We start from the raw sequence: 27,751 nt of genomic DNA, 5'->3' as shown, positions 1-27,751 counted from the left end.
AATGAAAAAGTACTTTGTGATATTCCTAGTAGGACATATTTTAGTAAAAGACCCCTATCCCTTACTTAATAAAATATTATTCTGTACGATTTAACCAATAGGGAGGAGTCAACACCTGATAATCTGGCTAACATTTGTATCAAGTAGTGATATTAGTATTTATTTATTTTGTACAGTTTTTACAGAACTTTAACAGTTTAGCGATATTTTACTGACTTATTGAAGAACTCAATTTTTATTGGATAAATGTATCTTACCACAGGAAACAATAACCAGGCCATAATGTTAAACATTGGTTTGGAACATTTATTTTTAAAAACTTTAAAAATTTATGGACTTGGAAATTGAAGTTTCTCGGTGTGTTTTCTGCATCGTAATCACAAACAAAACAATTGGGTTTCTTACACAGGTAGTGTTTTGTCATCCAAGTCGCATCTTTATATGAATGTGATTAGCAAGCGCATACAGGAAGGATTCAGATAAGATGCATCTTGCTGCAACTAATAATGTATAGTACAGAGTATTATTCACATGGATTAATAAATGAGAAAACAGTGAAGAAAAGATCCATGGCTTGGCCTTTCCCGAAGTCGAACCCCTGAACTTCTACATTGTTCATAGTTAGCTATTGTGTTAGCTACTATGTTAGCTGGGGTTTAAGCTAGTGTGAAAAGAACAACAAAAAACATGTAACTCCTCGGTTCTTGCAACACCACACCCATGTGTCCTGTTACCATTGCAGGGCATCCTATCAAGGATACAAGAGGGATAACATCTAAATCATTGGGTTGTAGCTAGCTTGTTAGCTGCTGTTAGCTGTGTGTTAGCTAGTATTTTAGCTAGCACTCGCCATGAACACATGTTTCTACTGGGGTCCCTGTCTAACAGAGGCGGTCAAATCCGACCCAGTCCCCGGTTCCCGGCACATCTGAACCTCCAGACGACCCTTGTCATCGGCGTCGTCCTCCTCTTCCTCCTCCTACTTGTTCGGCCTCAGCGTGCTGACCTAGTGTCTCCATGTTGTCTTCATCCTCTTGCTCCCTCCTCCTCCTACTCATCGGGCCTCGTGTCATACTCCTCCTTCTACTCCTGCTCCTCTACCTATTTGTTGGGCCTCAGCTTTGACCTGGTTCTCCATGTTGGCCTCCTACCCCTCCTCCTCCTACTCATTGGGCCTTGTGTCCTACTCCTCTTCCTCCTGCTCCCTCTATTCATTCGGCCTCAGGGTCCTGACCTGGTTCTCCATGTTGTCCTCCTGCTCCTCCTCCTCCTCCTCCTATTCGTTAGGCCTCAGGGTCCTGACCTGGTTCTCCATGTTGGCCAGCCGCTGCTTCAGCTTGCGCTCGTATGACTCGTGGTGCGCCGCCATCTTCCGGAACTTAACGTTCATGATCTCCAGGTTGGCCTCGAAGCGGCTCACCTTCCCCTCCAGCTCCTTGGCGTCCGGCACCGCCAACAGCGACTCGTCGATCAGGTTGTCCTTCATCAGGATGGCCCGCCCCTTCTCCTCCAGGATCCCCTTGGCGTCGGGGTACTCCGTCAGCGCCTCCATGAGATCGTCCTTCGACAGTGCGAAGAGGTCTGAGTACCCCACGCTGCGGATGTTGGCCGTCCGCCGGTTTCCCGCCTTGCTCCCCTTGATCCCCAGGATGCTGATCTCCCCGAAGTAGGCGCCGTCGCCCAGGACAACAAACTGCGTGACCCCATCGTCCGCGACGACCGCCAGCTTTCCCGCCTTAATGATGTACATCTCGCGGCCGATGTCGCCCTTCTTGCAGACGTAGTCGCCGGGGCTGAACACCTGTGCGGCGGATAAACTGTGTTTAACACTTCAACAAAAGAGTTTGAGAAGCCTGAAGCATCAAAGATAAAGACAAAGACAAACGCAATTTTTCTATTTGTCTTGTAAATTTGTTGTAATGGACAATTAAGCTGACTTTGACTATGACTTTGATATATCGTATAGACAAGATAATAATGACATATATTCATTAAATGTAAGTAAATTCTCCCATACCTGTGGCTGCAGTTTCAGCACCAGCTCCACCAGCAGCCCGGCCTCGCAGTCTTGGAAGATGCGCACCTTCCGCAGGGTCTCCAGGTGCACATTAATAGCGATCTCCGCCTTCAGCTTGTCTGGAAGGTTTTTGAGCACCAGCTTCTCGTCGCACGTCTTCTCCTCGGTCCACAGGTAGTCAAACCACTTGACCACGCGGATCTCCAGGTCCTTGGTCACCTTGCGGAACTCCATGTACTGTTTGATGGAGTCGATCTTGGCCTGGAAGTCTGCGCGTGCCGCGTTCATGTTGGAGATCATGGCGCCCACGTTCCCCACGATGGTGGCGAAGATCAGCACACCCGTGAGGAAGTCCACCACCACGAAGAGGTACTCGATGTCCTGCACAGGCGGCGGCGTCTCGCCAATGGTGGTCAGGGTGAGCGTCGACCAGTAGAGGCAGTAGACGTACTGACGCGACAGCTGGCCGAACTCCGGGTGTTTGATGTCTGGGTACACCCAGGTGTCCGAGCCAAAGCCCAGCGTCTTGGAGATGGCGAAGTAGAGACAGGCGTTCCAGTGGATGATGATGATGATGTAGAGGACGAGGTTCCCGATGCGGAAGATGTTGGGGAAGTTGGTGCGCGTCTCGGTGCGGTCGAAGAACTCGAAGAGCCGCCCGAGCTTGAGCAGGCGGTTGAAGCGCCACTCTGGGTTGTCGATGCCGATCAGCAGGAAGATGAAGTCGGTGGGCAGCATGGAGATGACGTCCAGTTTGAACTGACGCGTCTTCATGTAGTTGTCCTTCAGAATCTTGGAATCGCGCACCAGCAGCCCCTGCTCCAGGAATCCTGGGAAAAAATATTTAAAAAAAAGATTGGAAAGTTTTTAATACTTTAAATCGTGTTTAAAAGCTGAACCAAGCCTTTTAAAACCACATTTTTTAAAGCAGACACAAGCCTTTTAAAACTATATTTTTTCATAAGGCAAGCCTCTTAGAACAATTTTTTTTTAAACAGATGGAAGGCTTTTAATGTTTAACATTAAGGGTGTTTAGCAGATGCTTTAACCCAAAGCGACGTAAAATTAAATAAGATGGCAAGACTAAAGGGGTTAGATGGCTAGGCTAAAGGGGCTAGGCTTAAGGGGCTTCACATTGCCATGTACTATTTTCAAGTGCCAGGACCCACAAATATACAATAAGTGCATACATTCAGTGTCAAGAGTCAACTCCATCGGCACTCCCCTACTCGCTGCCTACGCTCCGCTGATTCCAACCTTCTCACCTCCATCACCAAGACCAAGTATCGCACCCTGGGGGACAGAACCTTCGCCATCGCCACCCCTACCATCTGGAACTCCCTCCTTCTGGCCATCCGAAACTTTGATACACTCTGTTCATTCAAAAGTCAACTTAAAACCTATCTCTTCAGGACCACCTACAACATTTGACAAATCATCCTCCGCCATCTTCGACTCTCTCCCTTTCTCTTTATGTGTTGCCTATTGTTGTAGTGTTGTTTATTTATTTATTTATTTTCCCTTTTGTTTCATTGTCTGTACTGTCTGTATGTATTACTTTCTTATTTGTAAAGCGTCTTTGAGTACTTGGAAAAGCGCTATAAAAAACTGATCAATTATTATTATTATTATAAGTGCGTCAGAGGGGAGTTTTTAAAGGAGTTTTTAAGGGAGTTTAAACTGCAGGTGTTTAGAAGCTCACCTGTCCTGGACCTCACGAAGGTGTCGACCCAGTAGAGGAGGTCCGAGCTGTAGTCAAACACCAGCCACATCGTCACGTTCTTGATCTGTAGTTCGTTAAAACAAGACCTAGGGGAACGCGGAGCAGAAGTAATGCTTGTAAGAACATCAAAAATGGCCGACATCTTTGACTGATCCACAGTTGCGAACATAAAAAATTGCCAACATCTTTTATTGATCGAGAGTTGAGAACATAAAAAATGGCCGACCTCTTTGACTAATCGACAGATGAGAACATAAAAAATGGCCGACATCTTTGACTGATCAACAGTTGAGAACATAAAAAATGGCCAACATCTTTGACTGATCGACGGTTGAGAACATAAAAAATGGCCGACATCTTTGACTAATCGACAGTTGAGAACATAAAAAATGGCAGACATCTTTAACCGATCGACAGTTCAGAACATGAAGAATGACTGACATCTTCGACTGATCAACAGTTTTGGACATCAAATATGTCCGACATCTTTGACTGATCGACAGTTGAGAACATCAAAAATGTCCGACATTAATAGGGCTACTGCGACCAATTTAAACAATTGGCACTCTGCTGCTAATTCTCTGGCGGTTGAAGCACCACTCTGGGCTGTCGATGCCGATCAGCAGGAAGTTGGAGCCGGACCCCTTTCCCGTAATCTTGCTTAAGTAAACCCACAGAATGTCGTCTGTCTGTCTGTCTGTCTGTCTGTCTGTCTGTCTGTCTGTCTGTCTGTCTGTCTGTCTGTCTGTCTGTCTGTCTGTCTGTCTGTCTGTCTGTCTGTCTGTCTGTCTGTCTGTCTGCCTGCCTGCCTGCCTGCCTGCCTGCCTGCCTGCCTGCCTGTCTGTCTGTCTGTCTGTCTGTGTGTGTGTGTACATATTAGGGATGTATTATTTTGTTGTTTACACTGGCTGGGGCTTGTAAGCCTTGGCTAATTTTCCTAGCTGTCTTTATTCAAATTTTTATTTTATTGTTATTTTTTTTCCTATTCTTTCTTGTCTTTTCTTTTTTATCAATACACTTCTCTGTATCTATTTGCAAGTATGTGTACTAGATATAGTGTATATGTATATATAGTCTGTTTTTCTGTATATTGTTGCTTAACAAAATATGTCGCACTTTTGTCTGTTAATCTGTATTTTTTTAATTAAAAAAATTAGGTCGCAAAAAAAAAGTCTGACATCTTTGACTGATCGACGGATGAGAACAAGAAAAATGGCTGACATCTTTGACTGATCAACAGTTGAGGACATCAAATATGGCCGACATCTTTGACTGATCGACAGTTGAGAATACCAAAAAAGGCAGAAATCTTTGACTGATCGACAGTTGAGTACATCGAAAATGGCAGACATCTTTGACTGATCAACAGTTAAGGACATCAAATATGGTTGACATCTTTGACTGATCGTTGGTTGAGAACATCAAAAATGGCCGACATCTTTGACCGATCTACAGTTGAGAACATGAAAAATGGCTGACATCTTGGACTGATGAGGACTTCAAATATGGCCGACACTTTTACTGATCGACAGCTGGGAACATCAAAATTGGACGACATCTTTGTCTGATCGACAGTTGAGAACATAAAAAATGGCCTACATCCTTGTTGTCCTTGCCCTTTTGTCTGCCATTTTTGGTGTTCTCAACCGTCGATCAGACAAAGATGTCGGCCATTTTTATTTTTTCTCAACCGTTTGATCGGTTGAGAACACTTGTATATAGTCCTAAGACCGGAGGTACGTATGGCAGTGTTGGAGACCTGGCGACCAGCATCATGAGGTTGTAGAACACAGGGAAGGACATGGTCACCAGCCAGTTGTAGTATGTGTCCGTCTGGGGGTCCATCACCCACACCTCTTTCCTGGAGGAGCAGGAAGAAGGCTTTTGTTTGTTTTTTTCAAAATAAAAGCATACAACTTTCGATTATAATTGTTTGTGTGTGATTTGTGTGTGTGAGTCTGTGTGTGTGTCTGTCTGTGTGGGTGTCTATTATGTGTGTGTGTGTGTGTGTGTGTCTGTCTGTGTGTTTGTGTGTGTGCGTCTGTGTGATGCGTGTCTGTGTGTATGCGTTGTGTGTGTGTCTGTGTTTCAAGTCTCTGTGTGAGTCTCTGATCTCTGTGTGAGTCTCTGATGTCTGTGTGTGTGTGTGTGTGTGTGTGTGTGTGTGTGTGTGTGTGTGTGTGTGTGTGTGTGTGTGTGTGTGTGTGTGGGTGCTAGGATCAGGTGTGTGTGTGTGTGTGTGTGTGTGGGGGGGGTCATAAATAGCCTGGCTCTGCCCGCCTAGTACTTACGCTCAATTTTAATTTCCCTTCAGCACTAGGTCTGGGTCTGCGGTATTTAGTGGGTTTTCTCCGTCTAAATTTTCTGCATCCAATCAGCGAACAGAGAGAGTGGCTGAGAACAATGACGTTAAAGTCAGCTCTCGTTGACGGACATCTTTACCATGGATCTATTGATCTTCACGCACATTGTTTGGTTTGTTTACAGCCTGCGCGCAACGTGATTCCCGGCCAAACGTTAGCGATTGGTTATGGCAGATCCAGTGTGGCACTGTGCAGATCCAATAGTTTTAACGTCAACAGACACCCGCCTTCAAGTGAGTTAAAGGGGTAGTTCGGAATTGTGGACATAGGGCCTGATTCCCAAGTTAGCCTTGGTGTTCTTTATCATTTTCAACACATTTCATTCAGTCCTTCTACGATATGGAAGTAAATCTGTGCCATCGGATTTTGAAAATAAAAAGGCATTGAATTCTAAGCACTGAATATTTATGCATTGAAATAACGAATCTGGATTTTTTTTGCCTATGAATTGAACTCTTAAAATGTTCAATAAATCCTATTCAGCTTTATTTTTCAATGGTAAAAATTAAAAATCAAGTATTTAACGTTAAAAAATTTAACGTAAATATTTTCAACGTCCCCAAATTCAACATGCCAAATTCAGCTACAAATTTCACTGTCGGAAAATTCAGTGTTAACATCTGGGGACCGAAGGAAGACCAATCGATAAGCGGGAATAAGAGCGTCACTCGATTCTTCTTTTTTGATACAAACGTTAATTCAAAACAGCATTTTACACAGTAGCCTATAATAGGAAATGCTCGAAGGTAAATGAAAGGTGAAGATGGCACGAGCCATCTCCATCCGGGTCAGAAAGCCCTATCCACATCGTCCGCACCGAGCTTCCCGTCGAAGACGGACGGTTTCCAGTCTTCTATGACCAACAAAGCATACAAGTCTGTGGCTCTTGGTGTGTGAGCTCTCAATGCATCGTCCATGTTGATGGCGTATCAGGCTGAGCTACAGGAAGAGATGTCAGGATCGGGAGACATGGACCGCAAACTCTGGGACGAGATGTGTGTCGTGACCGACCTATGCCTCCGTCTTCACCGATGCGCCGTGCAGGCTTCGGGAAGGGCTATGGGCACCATGGTGGCGCAGAAGAGAGCACATTGGCTCAATTCATCCAGCCTCTCTCACTGCGAGAAAGTGCAGCTCCTGAACGTCGCGGTGGATCCAAAGGGCTTGTTCGGCCCCGCTATGACCACCATGCAACGCCGCTGTGAGGAAAAGGAACGGGAGGGTGAGGTGCTGCAGACCTGCATGCCCAGGAAGACGCAGCCTCCCCCCGCTCCGACTTCCCGGCCATTCTTTGCACAGGTGGTAGTGCGGCCTCCGCCGAACTACAGGATTCCGAGACGTCCCGGCTCGCATCCCAGACCTCCAGCTCAACCTAAGACTGAGGCTGGGGCTGCGTGGGTCAACAAATCAGTTGCACCAGTGGATCAGCAGGGAGGCAAGCCAGCGCCACTTCGCCCACGCCCGGGCAAGAGGCCTAAGCAGTCCACCTAGCTTGCTGCCAGGAGAGGGAAAGCGTTTCTGCCAGACGCACGCTCCTCTACCACAGCAAAGGGGTATGTCCGAAGAGTCTGCCGTTGCGACTCAGGACGGTTTACAGTTACGAAACCCCTCCACTGTCAAAAGCACCAACATGTTTACAGCAATAAAATCGTACCTCCTAGTGCATCCAGGCCGACGGCACTGCTTTGGAAAAAAAAGACAAATAATAAGCCCTGTAAGCTCTTTGTCAGAGCAGGCTATAAACAGGGGGAAGCAACGCTTCCTGCCACAAAGGGGCCAGCGTTGCTCCGCCTGTGGCACTGACGCCGGCAGTGGGCTCACTCGCACAGCGAATGCAGCGCTGGTGGCCAATTGTAAAATCAGAGTGGATTCTGAAGACCATAGAAAAAGGGTACAGAATCCAGTTTATGCGTTCCCCTCCAAGTTTCTCGAGAATAATGCACTCGCAGGCAGTGGGGGAAGCGGCTCACTTTCTTTCAGCAGAGATAAAGTCTCTACTGGAGAAATGTGCGATTCAAGTGGTTCCACCAGCTCAAGCAATTAGCGGGTTCTACTCGATATTTCATAATAAAGAAATAGGGAGGGGGCATGAGACCTATATTTGCGTTGAATACGCATCTCAGACGATACAGATTTCGGATGTTGACAAATTCAGCACTGCTGAGGTTCGTACTTCCAGGCGATTGGTTCACCACCCTGGACATGGCTGACATATATTACCATATCCGAATCTACCCCCCGCACAGAAAGTATCTCAGATTTGCCTCTCAAGGGGTGATTTACGAGTTTTCAGTTCTTCCTTTCGACCTGTCATAAAGCCTGCGAGTCTTTGTGAAATGCACACAAGCCGCGTTAGGTCCACTCAGTACGAAGGGGATTCGTCTGGCAACCTTTATAGACGACTTTCTCCTGGCTACGAGTTCAGCAAAGGATGCAGTTGCACATACAGAACACATGATGGCACACTTGTCATCGCTGGGGTTCAGGTTGAACTTGAAGAAAAGTGTACTGACCTTACCTTCTCAGTCAATAACTTTCATCAGGCTGTCTCTGGGCTCGACTAACCACAGACTGAGTGAAAGCGATGCATGCATGTCTCACTTTGTTTAGCAGGGGAAATTATGTCACATTGAGAGATTGCCACAGACTATTGGGTCTGATGGTGTCAGCCCTGCTGGCGGTTCCCCTTGGCAGGCTGTATATGAAGGGTTTTCAACGTTGGGTGTCGAGACTCGGTCTGGAGGGCCCACGAATTCATGCACACTGCCGCATATTTGTCCCAGTAGACTGCGCGCTGGTTTTTCGCCAGTGGAAACATCCGTATTTCCTTACACAGGGCATGCAACTTGGCACAATATGTGCGAGGAAAGTGGTTGCCACCGATGCGTCTCTAGGGAGGTGGGGTTACCACCAACGAAGGGCAATTGGTGAACGGCCAATGGAGATCGGAACTGTACATCAATGTTCTCGAACTTATCGCAGTGTTCCTAGCGCTGGGACATTTTCTGCCGTATGTAACAGACACTCATGTTCTGGTAAGGACAGACAATACAACGGTACTGGCCTACATCAACAAGCAGGGAACTTTGCGCTCCCCTCAACTACACAGGCTGGCACACAAACTGATCCTCTGGAGCAGCGCCAATCTACTCTCACTCAGGGCAATGCATGTGCCTGGAGTGATGAACCACGGTGCAGATTTACTCTCACAAGGTCACCCTCGTTATGGAGAGTGGAGACCTCACCAGGAGGTTATGAAACCACTCAGAACCACCACGGGTGCCCGTCAGTAGACTTGTTTGCCTCCAGAGAGAACACACAATGTCCCCTGTTATTCTCTCTGAACGATCCACAGGCTCCGCTCGGGGTGGACGCATTGGCGCACACGTGGCCATGCACGCTCCTTTACGCATTTCCCCCGTTGGTTCTGATAACCCCCACATTAGACAGAGTGAGGAACAATAGTCTAATTGCTATTCTGGTAGCGCCGAATTGGCCTCAGAAACAGTGGTTGGCGGAGATAACGCAAATGCTTTATTCTCAGCCGCTGCGACTCCCGTTGCGCAGGAATCCCAGGCTCGGGGGGACATTTTTCATCCTCACCCAGAACGTCTGGGCTTGGCCCGTGAAAGGGTAAATCTAACGTCACAGAATGTGACGTTAGATTTACCCAACATCTGCCTGCCACAGAATGTTAGAATGACCATGATCCAAAGCGCGAGGGCACCTTCGACGCGTACTTTGTATGAGGCGTGTATGAAGTGGCGTGTCTTTGAGGATAGGTGTACTTCTACTGATGAAGTCCCCTTCCAGTGTTCTGTTGATACTGTGTTGATATTTCTACAGTCTCTCCTTGACAAAGGGAGAGCTTTTTCTACGTTGAAAGTGTATCTCGCTGCCATATCAGCGTGTCACGTGGGTATTAACGGTAAGACAGTGGGACAGCATCTCTTGGTCTGTCGTTTCCTGCGGGGAGCGCGTCGTTTGCGCCCTGTGTCAAAACCTCTATCATCTGGATGGAATTTGCCACTGGTGTTGGGGGCTTTATCGGGGCCTCCTTTTGAACCACTGTCAGAAGTGAACGCGAAAGCGCTTTCCCTTCAGACGGCGTTGCTCATGGCGTTAGTCTCAGCAAAACGAGTTGGTGATCTGCACGCTTTATCGGTGCATTCGTCATGCATGCAGTTTGGCTCTGGGGACTCCTATGGTCATGGACACGTCCTACTCGTGCCTTTCCATGGAGTTTAATGCTTTCTACCCTCCGCCGTTCACGTCTGCGGAACAATGGCGGCTACATACATTGTGCCCTGTGCGCACTCTGAGAGCTTATGTGTCAAGGACTCTATCGTTTAGGAAAGCGGATCAATTGTTCGTCTCATTGTCTGGTCCTCACAAGGGTAACCCTATCACGAAGCAGCGTTTATCACACTGGGATGTTGAGGCTATAGCTTTGGCTTATTCAGCAAAAGGGCTGGAGGCGCCTGTTGATTTGCATGCTCATTCAACAAGGGGCATTGCCACATCGTGGGCCTTGTTTAAAGGGGTTTCGTTGCAGGAGGTGTGCGAATCCGCTTCTTGGGCTTCACCCACTACGTTCATGAGGTTTTACAGACTTGACGTTACTGCGCCTCACTTGGCTCTTGCTGTTTTGAGTGTGTGAACTCATAGGGAGCGCAGGACGCTCTGTCATGATTGGAATGGTCACGTATCGTTGAGGTTGGCCTGTCCGGCAATACGGGAGTAAACATATCCCATATGTGAGATACCTCACGATTGCTTGAAAGAGAACTTAAGGTTACGACCGTAACCCCGGTTCTCTGATAGCATGAGTGAGGTATCTCACCGGATTGACCTTCTTGCAGTGAGCGAGAAGAGGTTGCTGCCTTGAATGACGCCATACGCACGGTCAGATAATTATATAGGGGGCTGACGTGGCCAGCCAATCATGGCTGGCGTAGTGAAGTGCTTCTGAGGGATACACGAGGAGGCGTACCCATATGTGAGATACCTCACTCATGCTATCAGTTTTATTAGCAGGCTAGTATTGCCCGTTGCCGTGTACTAGCCTAGCACGAGCAAACTCTGCAACTAGAAGGACTGAATGAAATGTGTTGAAAACTGTCTCCAATGATAAAGAACACCAAGGCTAACTTGGAAATCAGGCCAAAATTCCGAACTACCCATTTAACGTTTGTCAATTGAGTAGGTCCAGACTCTCTGTAGAAATGAAATGAAGTACAAGAGTCTGGTAGGACCAGGCTAGGTCATAAACATACGGCCTGTGAAGTCTTTTGAGACTTGAGCTGTGATTAAGGTCTGTATAAATAAAGTTTAATTTAATTTAATTTAATTGATGGGAGCCGAGGAACATATTGGTTAATCAAACTGTTAGACAAATCTTAAAATATTCAGATGAACACTTACGGAGGCTCCTCCTTCTTCTTCTCATCCTTCTTCTCATCCTTCTTCTCTTCTTTTTTCTCGTCTTTTTTCCTGCGAACGCCAGAGCACAAGAAGTCATGGACGTGGAAGAGAAACTACCGAACGCCACCACAGGAGGGCGCCATTGTGCGCCATTGTCCACAGTTTGTACACAAAGTGCCGTCGCAGGAACTGCAGGGTGGCTTTTTCGCTTTTTTACGGTTGACTGAAGTGCAAAAATGTTGTGCAAATATGAATGAAAGATAATTTTTTGTAGTGTGCGTACTTACTCATCCTTGTTGTTGCAGTTGTTCAGGTTCATCGCTGCCAGGGGCCACTGAGCGGCCCTAGAGAACACAATGGAGAGAGGTCATGGGTTTAAAGAGAGACACCTTATGTCACGGGTTCAAACAGGAACACAATGGAGGGACACCTTAGTTCATGGGTTTAAAGAGAGACACCTCAGGTCATGGGTTTAAACAGCTCAGTCCTAGAGCAGCCATATTGGGATTCAAAGAGTCTCCTTGTGATTTTATGAACAGGTTAGGAAGTCTTCTATGAATTAATTAGGCCTATGTTTTGAACCGTGTTGTCTCTCTAGTCACGTTTCCATCTAAAAGGCGAAGCGAATCTTTAGAAAGTTCGCAAAAAAGAAATTTGAATTAGGTGCGTTTCCATCACGGAGCGGAAAACTACACACATTCCAGGGCTTGTCGTATCCTTTTGATAACATCCTCTCTTAGGTCCTGATATATAGTGGAATTGTGTTGTTTTCCATCTAAAATAGCTGTAATGTTTATTTCTTCGATGAGAGCAAGGAAAAGTTTTACCTCTTCAGCGGCCCACACGTATCTATTATTCACATTGGCCATCAGTTCCATGGACATATGTACATATTTATAATTCGAAATTTGCTGCAGCCTTTATGCCATAGATTCTCCAGGTTCTATAGCATATAACCGCGTTTTATGATTACAGTTTAATGCATTTTCCACAATGTAGCAGCTCTTGTTTTGAGGGCTGAACAGACTATTTGACTGGAATTACTTAGGGGTCCATATATCAGGGATTAATGGACACGGTATATTTAAAGGATATGCAAACATAGGCGTTTGTATACATAGATGTCTATGTATACAAACGCTTACAAATATATATATATTGACGCTACAAGTTGATGTCGGCAAGGTTGCTATGGCCGGTCGTTATGCGGAAATCGGAAGGACGTTGTCAGTCCGGTGAATAAACCTTTTAGCGAATTAGAGGATTTTTATGCAAATGTTGGTGTTTCCATCACCGTTTACTGATTAGATAAAATCAGGGGGATGGAAACGCAGCTACTGTTAGAAGAGCTTTTTGGAAAATAAGGTCACTGAGGTTGGATTTGAATTTGACGAATTGAAGCGATGAATTTGATGAATTGATGCGATAAATTTGATGAATTAACAAAAATAATTTGATGAATTACGAAATTTGATGTATTGTAGAGATTGATCTGATAAATGAAAGCAATGAATTCAATGAATTGAAGCAAAGAAATGAATTTGATGAATTGAAACAATGAATTTGAAGAGTCTGTGAACCTTCTACGGACGACCTTTGGCGTTTTAGTTTTGTGCACCAATTCCCAAACTCAACCACACAACACTGAGCCACATCCTGCCCACATTCCCAATGGTAATCCAAGACACTTTTCCCGTTCTCCCATAAACCAGTGGCCCTCGTCCAGCCACGCCCATATGGGCCCTCAGAACCCCCCTCCCTCCCCCCCAATACTCACTCCCTCCGGTCGGCTTTCCGGTTGGCGTTCCTGGGCGACGCGGTGCTCTCGGCCCTCCAGGCGGTCCGAAACGCCGAGTGGCCCCCCGCGGTGCAGTCGGCGGGGGCCACACTGCCGTCCCGGGGCCCGGGCCCCCAACTCAGCGCGTAGTGCACCAGCCGGAAGATTCTGGAGGAGAGGAGCCTCAGTGTAATGGAGATGATGGGTCAATGTGATGGATTTTGAAGCAATGAATAGGCTGAAGGCTAACGAGAGCTCAGCTAATGCTATTAGCCGGGCAGTCACCCAAAATGCGATCCTTACCTGGATGCCGACCTGGTTTTTGGGAAGGCGGGTTGACCTCCATCTTCTCTTGACCTGGAGGGTGGAGGAGGAGCAACATTTTCGATGAATGGGTGAATGTTGAGCCATATTGTAAAGCGCTTTGAGTGGCCACTAGGTGGTAAAGCGCGGTATAAATGCAGTCCACTTACCATTGCATAAAAGCGTCAAGGGTTGAAAATATTTTTTGGACCTCCAGAGCGAAAAAATATTAGTTGTTTTTGTAAATGTCGCCCTTAATTAGTATACAGCGGCAGATATGAAAAAAAACACCTAACCCCCAAGTAATTCTAACAAAGTGTTTCTCAGCTGTTTTTTGTAGTATTAGGTGTCCTCAATAACATGCTAAAAGTTTACCAAAGTTTGACCACTGGAAAGGTGTAATTTTCAAGATGGCGTCCAAGATGGGCAGGAAGCCCTTAAAATACCCTAACTCCTTCATTATTTGACATAGCCAAGTAATCTTGGTGTCTAACCCCATGTTTTCTGGGTCTATGAATCCATTGGAATTGTATAAATTGCACTGACATGATTACATACTTATGGAAAACATGATTTTTTTTGTGATTACTGTAAGGCTTTATCTTTGTTTGGGGTGAACCAGAGATCGATTTAGCCTGTCATGTAAAGGCGAGGACACATCGGGCCTAATATCAGTCGGAGAGTCTGGAGAGGTTTGTGACATGAGTCATATGAGTAGAAAAAATGGAGCAATAACTTCGCTAGCAACCATGCTAACTAAACCCTAGTCAATTACGTGCAATGTGATGGCAGCTAGATGCTAGCAAGCTAAAAACAAATAGATTACAGACTGATCTGAGGGGATCTAAGCTCACACACAGTATTTCTGGTATGTGATGTGATATTTGTGATATTTCTTATCAGTGCTGCCCCAGACAGCAATTAGATCTGTGCCAGATCCGTCCTCGAATCAGCAGATTCGCCTAGCAGTCACACTCATTTTGCAGATCTGCTCCAACTTTGCGCCAGACCTCTCTGTAGCTCTGATCTTTGACGGTCCGTAAGGCCGGTGCGGACCTGATCCGGGGCAGCTGCGCGGGGCAGTTGCGCAGACCGGACGCGCACAACTGAATTTAGTCCGTCCTGCGGGTGCGGGCCTGATCCGGGGCAGATGCGCAGACCGGACGCGCCAGAATTGAATTGAGTCCGTCCTGCGGGTGCGGGCCTGATCCGGGGCAGATGCGCAGACCGGACGCGCCAGAATTGAATTTAGTCTGTCCTGCAGGTGCGCGCCTGATACGGCGCAGCTCCGCAGACCGGATGCGAGTCACGTGACAACGTTTTTTTCCCAGCAACTCTACAGTAGGCCTACTTCGCAGAGTAGCATACTCGACTGCCGACTACACTACTTGAACCGTCTTTGCGATTGGTAATTGCATTCTAAAATTAAAATATTTTTTTTAAGTTGAATGATGTTGGAGCCTTCTAATCATATTAAACATACAAGTTTACTAACTTACCGGTAGTTTATACTCACTGTCATTTTTGACAACCGGAGACCAGTCAGACAAGCCGGGGAGCTACAGTTAATCGTAGGTTATTTTAAACATCCACAACTAATGGGAACATTTGGATGAATCAGTGAGAATTGCTTGTTATTCACCAAAATCTGATGTTGGAGCCCGTTAATCATAAACATACAAGTTTAATAACTTGCCGGTGGTCGTGGTTTACACTCACTGTCATTCTGACAACCGGAGACCTGTCAGACAAGCTGATGAGCTAAGCTACAGTTAGCTGATAATCGTAGGTTATTTTAAAGGTCCACAACTAATGGGAACATATGGATGAATCAGTGAGATTAGATTGTTATTCACCAAAATCAATCGGCATTAACTGCACTCACGAACATGCACTGTGCTAGGGCTACACTGCGGTGGACGGCTCTAGCCGCAGGGTGAAAAGCCTGCTTGGTGATTGCCTCCAGTAAAAGCGGATCGGGAATCGCGAATTCAAATCGCCGGCAGAACGGGCTGGGGGTACCCAGTCTAATACCGTAGCCTATCTCAACTATAGCCGCATTTCATATTAATCGCATCGTTTGCTTGGTTACCAACGCTATCTATGCTGACTTAGGATGCGGGATCTTCAATATCAATAACGTTGAGTTCATAAGGGCTAGCATTATCTTTTCTGAGTTAACAATAATTTTGGGCGGGTGTTTTTGATCACAGTAGGCCTATATCATACTAAACTTTGGTAAAACAGTCGCCGATCGTCTCCTCTGTGCCAAATAAACCGCTGCTTCGGGTTTTCCTTTGATAGGCGCGAGGAGGAGCGGGCGAATCAGCTGTTTATAAGTGAACCCGCGCACCACTGGCATGAATGCGCGCTTGTAAATCTGTATATCTAATATTTACTCTTTGTTTCTTTCTTTTTGTGTGCTTTTTGTGCGTCTTACAGGAGCAGTGAGGAAGAGTCGTTTGGGGGGAAAAGCCACCGACATAGAAATCAATCATCACACCATCAGATGGTTCAATCTGGCCTTCGACCACGGGGGTGGCCGCCGTGCACGCTCACACCCAGCAACTGAGGGCTCGTAGTGCTTCTGTTTTGTTTGTTTTTTTCTCATTTTTAATATTGTTCATTTTCGTTCACGCAGCATATAACTGTTTGCCTTTCTAAATAAATCATATTATTTGGAAAATTACAAATTGTGTGGGTATTTATTTGGGCCTGAATTGTCTTGATAGCCTAAATATGAATCACAGACCAGGGCCTGTTGAGCCCCAGATATGGATCACAGACCAGGGCCAGATGAGCCCCAGATGTAAAATATGAGTCGCGGATCTGGGCCGGATCCGCACCACACGTCATGGCATTAGTAGCTGTACGGGGCCAGTTCTGGCCCAGATCTGTTCCTGATCCGTAATTCCAACCTGTTCCGGCATTGGGCCGCGCCGTTGGAAAGAAAGAGACCGGCCCAGACCCGTTTAGCGGATCTGCGCCAAATGATAAACAAGACCTGGGCCAAATCTGGTCCAATTACATTTAGCTGATTATCTAAATATTCAAAAATTAACCAATGTCCCGCTCCCGAATCTGTCAAGTCAGAGCTAACTGAATCGTCCGACTCCATTTTCTGGCGACGATTAGTTGTCGTCTTGGTCTGTCTTCACCCATGACATGCTATTTTATGTATTCTTTAATATAGGTATTAGTGGGCAACTAACACAGTATTCAAAGACGTTCCCTAAATTCAGCCGTGGTGCAGAGTTACAGCCACTCCGAGCCAGTCGCACATTGAGCTTCCCCCAAATGCGCTGTTTCGGTGGGCGTGTCAAGGAGGAGGGTGGGGGTGTGGCCCTGAGCAGCTTGCAGCCACCATGCGCTCTGTTTACAGTGGATGTATCGCAATGGCGAGGCGCACACCCTTTAGCCGTGTTCTGTAAATATTCTAGAACACACGGGAGTCCTGGAGCTCTATATCTAAATATTATCATATAGCCTACACAGATATCTATATCATATAATATATATTATCACGGCCAAAAGCTGTGTGAGCCGATATTATGAATCTCAAACGACCGCGTTGGGTTCTCCGACGTTCCTGGTTCTTCAACGTCCACATCAATGTGAATACACACACTGTAACGCAAGTGTTTCTTGTTGGTTCTTTGACTTGTCTTGTATTTCCACAACGAGACTGTCGTGGGGGTTATCTGAGCCATGGTTGAGAAGGAATGGGGGGGAAGGAACTTTGGTTTGACTCGCTGAAGTAGGCCTACATGAACTGCAACATGCCGCCGGTTGCCGCGAGGCACCATCGCCCGGCAGCGGGCAGCCGGCAGCAGGCAGCGCGCGGTTCAGTCGACTTCAGGTTGATGTGAAAGTGGAAGAACCAGAGACGTCGCAGAACCCGACAAAGTCGTTTGTGATTCATAATATCGTCTGGAGGCGCACACAATATGTTATATGATATAGATATCTATGTATTATATGATATTATTTAGATATAGAGCTCCAGGACTGTAACGCAAGTGTTGTACACTTCCTTGTTATTTGGATAACCGTTCTGCTGTTGGTGTGATGGCGCATCACGTCGGACTCTCGTCTCTGGTATTTCTACAACGAGACTCGTATTGGGGGTTATCTCAGCCAAGGTTGAGAATGAATTGGGGGGAAGGAACTTTGGCTTTGACTCCCTCAAGAACATGAACCACGACATGGAGGAGAAAGGGATTGTTGGCGGCGAATGTCTCCCGCTTGAGCCCCGCTGAGGGACCACCGCCGGAGGCGGAGGTGCATAAGCGCTGCCCGGCAAAGATCCCTTTCTCCTCCTTGTCGTGGTTCATGGTCTTGAGGGAGTCAAAGCCAAAGTTCCTTCCCCCCAATTCATTCTCAACCTTGGCTGAGATAACCCCCAATACGAGTCTCGTTGTAGAAATACCAGAGACGAGAGTCCGACGTGATGTATGGCAAGCCATCCCCGCCAGAAAACGGCATCATTTAGACGCGTATCACCTTCATTACGCCGTAAAATCTAGAAAAACGCCGTATTTTACGCCGTCATGCGCAAAAAAGCGCCGCTTTTTACGCCGCAATTGAGCCTTTCAAGAGCGCGCGTAAAAAGCGCCGTTTTGAACATCAAACCGCGCGTAAAATACGGCGCTTTTGTGCACATCACAACGCCGTAAAATACGGCGTTTCTCTAGTATGCTAATAATCTCCGCCCTTCTTTTCTCTCAGCCAAGGCATTTGAAGTGTTTGCGCCCAATCGCTGAACAAGACAAGCAGACCAAATCAGTTCAACACAGATCTCCTCTCATTTGGCGTTAGTTGTAGCGTCATATTCATATAGATAGGCTATATATATTAGTAAATGCAGTTTCAACGTTGTGATAACCGTGGTCCAATCGATAGAGACGCTTGCTATGTAGGGAAGAGGTTGTCGGATCGAATCTATATATTGTCAGATTTGTGCTTTTGTCAGATGGTCACGCTTTTATGATCGCAATGCTTTTTAGTCCGCAAGCCAGACCTCCTGTGTTATAAGTTCCAAATTCAGTGCCTTTTTAGTCAGCCAGCCAGATCATCTAGGTGTCTTGTTACACGCTTTATAAGTTAATTATATTTAAATTATTACAGCCATGGAGCCTTTATTTTCGCGGAGTTATCGTAACATCCTCTCTTGTTCAATCGATATAAATACACAGTGGAAAGGAGTGAGAGGGAGCCATAGAGAGAGACGAACTGGGGAGCCATGCTCTAACAACGTTCAGAGGCTTGTAACAGTCTACTGAGTCTGGCACGGTGCTTAAATGGGCTCTGGAGACGCAGGAATGTTGTTGGATTCAACTATTTGTGCATGGAAGCAAAAACAATAACTCCCCATCAAGGCCAACAGCAGAGTAGCCGAAAAGAATAAACTGATATGAATGCTTCAAATATTAAAACCCGATTGATTAGGCCTATGCCGACATAATATCAGTCCTAATCCTGAACGCACCGTGCGTACATTTTTCACGGCATTTTCCCCCAGACAGACAGACAGACAGACAGACAGACAGACAGACAGACAGACAGACAGACAGACAGACAGACAGACAGACAGACAGACAGACAGACAGACAGACACTTTATTTACCCCAAACTAACTTTCATAATCCAGCAGGTTACACAATACAAATAACTCTTACACAAATACAGACAGCCTATACAGTAGGCTAATACAGCGCCCACCTCAGCAAAAGGTAAAATGTAAAAAGAAGATATAAGCTACATTTAAAATACAGATGCTGTAGCCTACATAAAAATACAGATGCCACATGAAATATGAAAATAGGATGCACTGTATAAATATGCAAAACTAGGATATAACTAGGCTATAATGAGAATACTTGGTTAACTTACAATGACTAACTTACAATGACTATCCTCCTAAATTAAATTAGTTAGATGGAAAGATTTTTGTCTATGGAATGATCCTGTCACTTTACTGCCACACATTGTGTGTGTCAGTAAAGTGATGAGGTAGGAGAATCCGTGTATGGTTCGTTCTTTGAATATTCCGATTTATAACAAAATCAGAAAAAACTAATAACAGGATTGTTTTTTGGTTTTTCAGATTTGGTTTTGAAACTGAAAAAGGGCAAAAGGAATAAACAAATAAACGGCATTTGATTTTGTGTGTTGGTTTTTAAAACCCGAAACAGAAAAACAAATAGGGCCTACAAAAATAGATACATTTATATAGGCTACACCAGAAGGCAGAACGCAGCGAAGAAAAAAGAGCCAACCACCTAAACCAGCAATAGACTGTCTAATTATATTTAGCCTTAGTTATGGCCGCACTTGAACCTTATGGTGATTTTATTCCTGAACTATTTGACACTGGAAAGACACGATGCGATCAGTACCGCTCTAAAGCATTCTGGTGCCCCGAAGTACTCCGTTATGATGGTGAGGAGGTTCTGTGTGGAGCACAACCTTCGAAGAAGAAATCTAGTTTCGCCGGCTCCCATGGGAAACAATAAAGCTGCCCATTGTAGAATGCGAGAACCTCTTGCCTACAGAGCAAGCGTCTCTATCGATTGGGCCACGGCCACGGTGACCACACTGTAGGAACTGGATTTACTAATATATATCGATATGACGCTACAACTAACAACAAATGAGAGGAGAACTCCTCAAAGCAGATCTGTGCTAAACTGATTTGGTCTGCTTGTCTTGTTCAGCGATTGGGCGCAAACACTTCAAATGCATTGGCTGAGAGAAAAGAAGGGCGTAGGTTATTAGCATACTATAGAAACGCCGTATTTTACGGCGTTGTGATGTGCACAAAAGCGCCGTATTTTACGCGCGTTTTGATGTTCAAAACGGCGCTTTTTACGCGCGCTCTTGAAAGGCTCATTTGCGGGCGTAAAAAGCGGCGCTTTTTTGCGCATGACGGCGTAAAATACGCCGTTTTTCTGCATTTTACGGCGTATTTTACGGCGTAATGAAGGTGATACGCGTCTAAATGATGCCGCTTTCTGGCGGGGATGGCTTGCCATAGTGATGCGCCATCACACCAACAGCAGAACGGTTATCCAAATAACAAGGAAGTGTACAACACTTGCGTTACAGTCCTGGAGCTCTATATCTAAATAATATCATATAATACATAGCCTAGATATCTATATCATATATTGTGTGCGCCTCCAGACGATATTATGAATCACAAACGACTTTGTCGGGTTCTGCGACGTCTCTGGTTCTTCCACTTTCACATCAACCTGAAGTCGACTGAACCGCGCGCTGCCTGCTGCCGGCTGCCCGCTGCCGGGCGATGGTGCCTCGCGGCAACCGGCGGCATGTCGCAGTTCATGTACTTCAGCGAGTCAAACCAAAGTTCCTTTCCCCCAATTCCTTCTCAACCATGGCTCAGATAACCCCCACGACAGTCTCGTTGTGGAAACACAAGACACGTCAAAGAACCGACAAGAAACACTTGCGTTACAGTGTGTGTATTCACACACACACATGTGGCGCTCGCACGGTCGAGTCTCATTGGCGGGCCAACGTCTCTGGGCGGGCCAGGCAGAGTAAGGGGAGGAGCTGAGATTCCTCATGACGTCATGAGCACAGATTTCGAAATCAGCGCGCTTGAGCCTCCGTTTTTTCAAAGGCGAGCAGAACAGCTAGTGCTCGTTTTACACCAAACGCAAGTTTTAGCCACTGGGGGAGCATAGGCAGCCTAGGGGAACTCATATTTATGTTAGAAAACCTCATAAATTGAGATTTTCATGTCATGGGACCTTTAACCTTTTACTTACCTATTATTTAATTTAATTGTATGACACTGTTTATATGTGAAGCACTTTGAGTCTGCCTTGTGTATGAAAAGTGCTATATAAATAAAGTTGCCTTGCCTTGCCTTAAAGCGAAACTGTTGCCAAAATGCAAATGTGTTCCTTCCAATGATTGACCTGTACTCTGGAGACAAAACGTGTATTTTGCCCACCTTGTATTTTGTTTGTGACCTGGCTATCAAACACAATGCTCCACCCATTATTACGTTAGATCAGGCACTGTACTGGAAAGCAGCAGAGATCATCCTGGATGCACCAAAGAGTAGTCCCCTGAAAAGCATAGTCTTAATGCTTGGAGGTTTTCATACTTTTATGAACCTACTTGGTGCAATAGGCACACTGATGGAAGGTACTGGACTCAGGAACATTATGGAAGTTGTCTATGGATCAAATGCCGTCCAGCACATGATGACTGGAAAGTCAGTGTAAAGAGCTTTTCGTGGACATTTGCTAGTGGACAGATATCTCAATCACCTCGTTGTGTCAGAGCTGCAGGAGGATGACTCACAGTTTGAGTCATTGGTGAACCAAGCTGGAGAGATGTACTCATATATGGTAGCGAAATAAACAACTTTGGAGAGTGCTGCAGCATCAGATATGCTGAACCCAATCAAGGAAAAGGTCAGGCCTTAGCACAAGGTTAAAAACCAGCCGGCTGTGGGTAAACTATCAGAAGATGCTGCAGACAGCCTGAGCTCTGATCAAAGCAAATCTTACAGGATCTTGGAAGATGCACTTGCGCGCAATGTTGGACTGTCTGCCAATATTTGCTGCCGCAGGGCACTACAACTACCTGAAATCTGCATATTTCTACCTCCAAGAAATGTGCCAACTCGAAACCAGACACCCTGATGTACATGACAAGTTTTCCAGGGGTTTCCATGTGATCCGCCGCAGCAACCAGTACTGGGCAGGCCTAGCTCTGCCCCATCGTTAAATTCAATGCAGAGACTGAGTTTGTGGGAAGAAAGGATGATTTCCTTTCCAGATCTTCAAACAAAAAAGGAAAGATCAATCTTATGACCATGGAGCTGGAAAAGAAGGGCTGCACTGTTATCAATGCATCAGTTGATGCAGACGTGGACATTGTCAAAGCTGCAGTCAAGGCCTCAAAACATCAGCCCACAACCATGATAGGAGAGGATAGATTTAATCCTTCTTCTCCTCTACTATGCAGGGACAAACAATAGAGGCCTCTATTTTCGTTCAGACAAGTCCAAAGCCACTAAAGTGTAAAACATCAGTGAGCTGAAGTCCTGGGTAGTGACTTGTTTTCCCAATTGTCATTTGTTCACGCCTTCACAGGATGTGATACAACTTCACACGCATTTTTAGTGTTGGCAAACAGACAGCATTCCAAAAACTTTTGAATGGGGAATCAACCATCCAGTCCTGTGCAAATGTGTTTCTGCTCCCACATCACGCAAGGAATGTGATAGAGGACCATGGGACCAAGGCAATGGCAGTTTTGTTTGGTGGAAAGAGTACCGATTCACTTGCCACTTTGCGCTACAACCTTTTAAGCAGGAAAATCGTTACCGCCAAGTCATTTGTTACCCCAGAAAGTCTGCCTCCAACTGAGTCCTCAACCAAATATCACTGCCAAAGAATGTACTTCCAGATCATGGTGGGGATTGGAAAGGAAGGTGACATGAACACAGTCGATTGCGGATGGAAACTGGTGGAGAACCAGTTCCTGCCAGTTATGACCAATAAGTCTGCTGCCCCAGAACGCCTCCTGAAGATGATCCACTGTAATTGCACAACTGCCTGCCGAACACAACGGTGCAGTTGCAGTTGCAGGGCACATGGACTACCATGTATGCCTGCTTGTGGACCATGTCAAGTTGGGAATTGTGAGAATCACTATAATCAACCTCTATGGGAGGAAGAGAGTGACAACTAATGGTCCATCTAGTGAAGGTCACAGTGCAAAAGAATATAAAAAATAAGCCATAATAAGAGGTAACAACTGAAGAAAATATAAAAAGATACGCATAAATAAGAAAAGTATTAAAAAAAATCGAAAAAACAAAATGCATAGAAAAATATATATAAAAACAATAAAACACAAAGAAATGAAAGGGGTAAGCGGTACTGAGCCTTCACGTGGCAGCCCTGTTTTTAATAATTTTACAGTACCACACAGTTCTAATGAATATATTCTTTATTGGAATCAAAAGAATGGTTATGAATCACAGAAACCACCACCACAAGGCGAAACGAGAGAAATATGCATGAGAAAGGAGAAATATGCAATTACTTCAGGGAAATTGTTCTTATTTTTCACATGAATATGCTTGTAACCAATTGTTTGAATATATAATTGTACGTTTAATAACTTATCTATCATGCAAATATGCAAATTAGAATATTACATGGCCAAAACATGTATCAGGCACCTGTATTCCTGGTCTAGGAGGAATACAGAGGACTAATTGTAATTTTTGGGGCCTGACGGCGGCTATTTTGAAAATGGGGCCTTTCTTGGTATCAAACTTTGGTAAACTTTTAGTATGTTTATAAGTACATCTGATACTACTGTAATCCACCGAGAAACCTTTTGTCAGAATTTGTTTGGGGTCAAGTCATATTTGCAGCTGACTGTCAGCCATTGGCTGGAGGCTGAGTGGAACCCACCTGCTGCTGTGGTCCCCCCCTTCCGGACCTGGGTACGAGGACCGCTCCGTGCAGACCGTTGCCATGACGACAGCTCCTCCCTCCGCCTGGCTCCTCCTCCTCCTTTCTGCTGCGCACAGGTGAAAGGTCAGGGGGTCAGGGGTCAGAGGGCAAGGGTTAGGACCTGGGTCAACTGGAAGTGACTTAAGTACCACCCCCCCCCACCCCCCCTGTTACAATGGAATCCCCTCCTGTAGCAAACGAGACACAACTAGGTGGACAGGCCACTTGTCATGTCACTAAATCACAAGAGTTTCAAACAGCTCGTTACGGCCGATCACTCTAACATCTGGTGGCATAATATCACCTCTTTAGCTGTAGTTAGGATTGGAGAGATGTATATATAGAGAGAGAGAGAGAGAGAGAGAGAGAGAGAGAGAGAGAGAGAGAGAGAGAGAGAGAGAGAGAGAGACTTTGAAACAAAACAACACAATAATGGTCCCCTCTCTCTCTCTCTGCTCCCTCCCTCCCTCTTTCCTCCCCCTCCCTCCCCACCTCCCCCCTCCCTTCCTCCCTCCCTCCCTCCCTCCTCTCTCCCTCCCTCTCTCCTCCCTCCCTCCCTCCCTCCCTCTCTCTCCCTCTCTCTCTCTCTCTCTCTCTCTCTCTCTATAATAGATATATAATAGATGAAAGATATATTAAGATGGATGGATATATGGATAGATAGATAGATAGATAGATAGATAGATAGATAGATAGATAGATAGATAGATAGATAGATAGATAGATAGATAGATAGATAGATAGATAGATAGATAGATAGATAGATAGATAGGTAGATAGATAGATAGATAGATAGATAGATAGATAGATAGATAGATAGAGATAGACAGACAGACAGATAGAAAGGTAGGTAGAGATACACAGTAGTGAGTCCTCTTAACCTACCTACTCTTTGAGAAGATAATCCCATTTTCTTAGATTACTGGGCTAAAATTAGAGTTTCAAACCGGCAGCAGAACTGGTTGATCTCACAGTGAAGAGATCAACAACACACTCTGAAAAAACAAAGACTCGCTAACTGTACCTTCCCTCAGTGTGGTAATTGAGAATATTAATGTGTCTTCACACAAACAAGACTTAAGAAACACTGTAACATAAAACAGACCGTTAATTTTATTACATCTTATTGTACTTAAGTACAAAAGAGTAAAATGATTAGGCTTGAATCCTCCACAGCCACATATAGCAGCAACAATAGAAGATAAAGCAAATAAAGATAAGTAAAAATAAAAACATGAAAAAAATAAGTAAAGATGAGCAGCAGTATAGATCACAATATTAAATAATAATAATAAGATAAACTAAGACAATGGTCAAAGATAGAACGATAGATATATAGATAGATGATAGATAGATAGATAGTATATATAGAGATAGATAGATAGATAGATAGATAGATAGATAGATAGATAGATAGATAGATAGATAGATAGATAGATAGATAGATAGATAGATAGATAGATCGATTTGAGAGAGAGAGAGAGAGAGAGAGAGAGAGAGAGAGAGAGAGAGAGCGAGAGAGAGAGAGAGAGAGAGAGAGAGAGAGAGAGAGAGAGAGAGAGAGAGAGAGAGAGAGAGAGAGAGGTAAAACACTCACCTTCAACTCTGATTTAATTCCATCTTTAATCTTTTTGCTTCAATTCATTCTAAACAAAATCCCAGGAAAGTAAAACGGGGGAAGAATCACGTTTTCCAGGCTAAGACGACGTCCCATCACGCGGCCTGAAACGTTCGCGACCCGCTGTTTGAACCAGAGCTGACAGCTCCCCAATCTGCGTGCGTCTTATGCGCCCTCTGCTCTCTCTTCTCGCGATGTTTGCGCCGTCACGGGAAGGACGGGAGAGACTGCCTGTAGAATAGTAATTGAGTGATCAACTTGTAGAATAGTAATTGATTGATCAACTTGATCAACTCATCGATCAGTATGCTACTTTAATTGTATAATTGATTAGTAAAATAATATAATATACATCAAAAATATATAATTCATAGCCTACATAATTTTTTTTAAATATTTATTATGCATAGGCCTATTTTTTCTATTTATCTTTTTTTTTTTCTACAAAAGTTGACAAGAAAACATGTATGTATTTTAATGACATTTTTGCGGTTGTCTTCAAATATGGATGAATTTTCCAGGGCCAAGTTTGAAGGAAAAGAGCTCAATCCTCTTAGCCACTTGCTAGCTAAAACGAGACAGCAAAACACAAGGGAAATCCTTTCAGCAGGCAGCCAAAAAAAAAGCAGTTAAACTAAGCTAATCTCAGCTACGGGCAGAGTGTTCTTCCCCTGAGCTCCACTAATGCTCCTGCGTTCACGGGCCCCTGAGTTTAAACACACTGTTGAGCGAGAGCTAAAGTTAGCTAGCGCAGATGGCTAGCTGAAAGCAAAATGCAGGCTAGCTGTGCCAAGCTAACAGCTAAAAAGGTTTCTATGAATAGCTTCTGTGGCCTGACAGGGGAACTAATTATTTTTTCGAACGGAAAAACAGAACTATTTTCTCCTCCGAATACATGAAAGATATAAAAGTATCTATATAAAATAAAAGTATAAAATCTATTTGATTTATTCTATTATGTATCATTTGATCGGATGTAGATAGGCTTATTTGATGGGTGGCGTGTCTTTCAAACAAGCAATGCAAGCAAAGCATAGAAAAGTGTATCACATGTATGATAAATAATATTCTGAATAGAATATCTGAATAATATAGTTATTCAATAATTATTATACATTTTATTGGAGACAGACAAGCAATAGGGGGATTATTTGTTTATCAACAGGGCAGATGCCCGCGCAGGAAGATGGCAAAAATAAAATTTGTTTGACCGGTTGCCATGGTTATCTACGTGTGGTTAATTTGCAGTTGCGGTGTTAATTAGCGATTTTGTCAGCTTACTGTTACATTAAACTTACTGTTACATTAAATATGCTAGACCCTAAAGTATCTGGGGTATAAAGGTTGGGACGCATTTCGAATTATAAATATGTACACTTTATGTTGAAAGCATTGACCGTTGCGATTCTCATTGAAACGAATAGCGCGGTGACTAGTCTTCACAACGAGAGCTGGTAAATTGTGAAAGATGAATTAAACTGTAATCAGACATTGCGGTTATATGCTATAGACCCTAGAGTATCTGTGGTATAAAGGTTGGGATGAATTTTGAATTATAATATGTACACTTTATGATGCAATTATAGACTTTTGCGATTCCCATTTAAACGAATGGCGCGGTGACTAGTCTACACAACGAGAGCTGGTAAATTGTGAAAAATGAATTAAACTGTAATCAGACAATGCAGTTATATGCCATAGACCCTAGAGTATCTGTGGTATAAAGGCTGGGATGAATTCCGAATTATAAATATGTACAATCCATAACGTTGGCTCTCTGGCTCATAGCTCGGCGGACTAGAATACCTCTAGTTGCCAAGTCGGAGCTACGGTCCATCCTATTTATGTGAAAAATGTTATATTTGGATTGTAAAACGCATGAAAATATAAAAGAATGATCTTAATTTCTTAACCTTGGCAAGTGACCATGGTATAAGCGGGATAATGCCCTTTGAGGTGTCAAAAGCATGTTTGATAGATCGTAATTAAAGGGGACACATTTTTGAGGGAGA

General features: G+C 44.8%; 1 protein-coding gene and 1 long non-coding RNA gene across 3 annotated transcripts; one reads left to right on the top strand and one right to left on the bottom strand.

The window, feature by feature from the left end:
* Positions 1-285: 285 nt before the first annotated feature.
* LOC132460656 (cyclic nucleotide-gated channel cone photoreceptor subunit alpha-like) lies at positions 286-25,933 on the bottom strand. Of its 2 annotated transcripts, XM_060055473.1 has the most exons (10): positions 25,719-25,932; positions 24,080-24,188; positions 13,608-13,661; positions 13,305-13,487; positions 11,815-11,871; positions 11,528-11,596; positions 5,500-5,601; positions 3,720-3,826; positions 2,018-2,847; positions 286-1,801 (listed from the first exon to the last, which is right to left on the bottom strand). In XM_060055473.1, exons 2-10 carry the CDS (start codon positions 24,142-24,144, stop codon positions 1,277-1,279), a joined length of 1,992 nt encoding a protein of 663 aa, XP_059911456.1. In that variant the 5' UTR covers positions 24,145-24,188; positions 25,719-25,932; the 3' UTR covers positions 286-1,276. The 2 variants fall into 2 exon arrangements, with proteins under 2 accessions (XP_059911456.1, XP_059911457.1); XM_060055474.1 differs by lacking the exon at positions 5,500-5,601 and having other exon boundaries at positions 25,719-25,933.
* Positions 19,022-19,774, top strand: LOC132461102 (uncharacterized). The gene is made up of 2 exons (XR_009526527.1): positions 19,022-19,638; positions 19,693-19,774. It is a non-coding gene; the product is annotated as an uncharacterized LOC132461102 (long non-coding RNA).
* Positions 25,934-27,751: the final 1,818 nt, after the last annotated feature.

The sequence above is a fragment of the Gadus macrocephalus genome, chromosome 7, assembly GCF_031168955.1.
Source record: "Gadus macrocephalus chromosome 7, ASM3116895v1".
Classification (NCBI taxonomy): Eukaryota; Metazoa; Chordata; class Actinopteri; order Gadiformes; family Gadidae; genus Gadus; species Gadus macrocephalus.
The sequence above is the reverse complement of the archived record's forward strand: the minus strand, read 5'-3'. Positions and strand labels throughout refer to the sequence as shown.

Bases quoted from the DNA above. Each gene is read 5' to 3' on its own strand.
- LOC132460656 (XM_060055473.1), bottom strand. From the start codon at position 24,144: ATGGCAACGGTCTGCACGGAGCGGTCCTCGTACCCAGGTCCGGAAGGG. The intron at 11,597-11,814 runs GTAAGTACGCAC...TGGCGTTCGCAG, and splicing joins AACTGCAACAACAAGGATGA to GAAAAAAGACGAGAAAAAAG. The intron at 1,802-2,017 runs GTATGGGAGAAT...TCCGCCGCACAG, and splicing joins TGCTGAAACTGCAGCCACAG to GTGTTCAGCCCCGGCGACTA.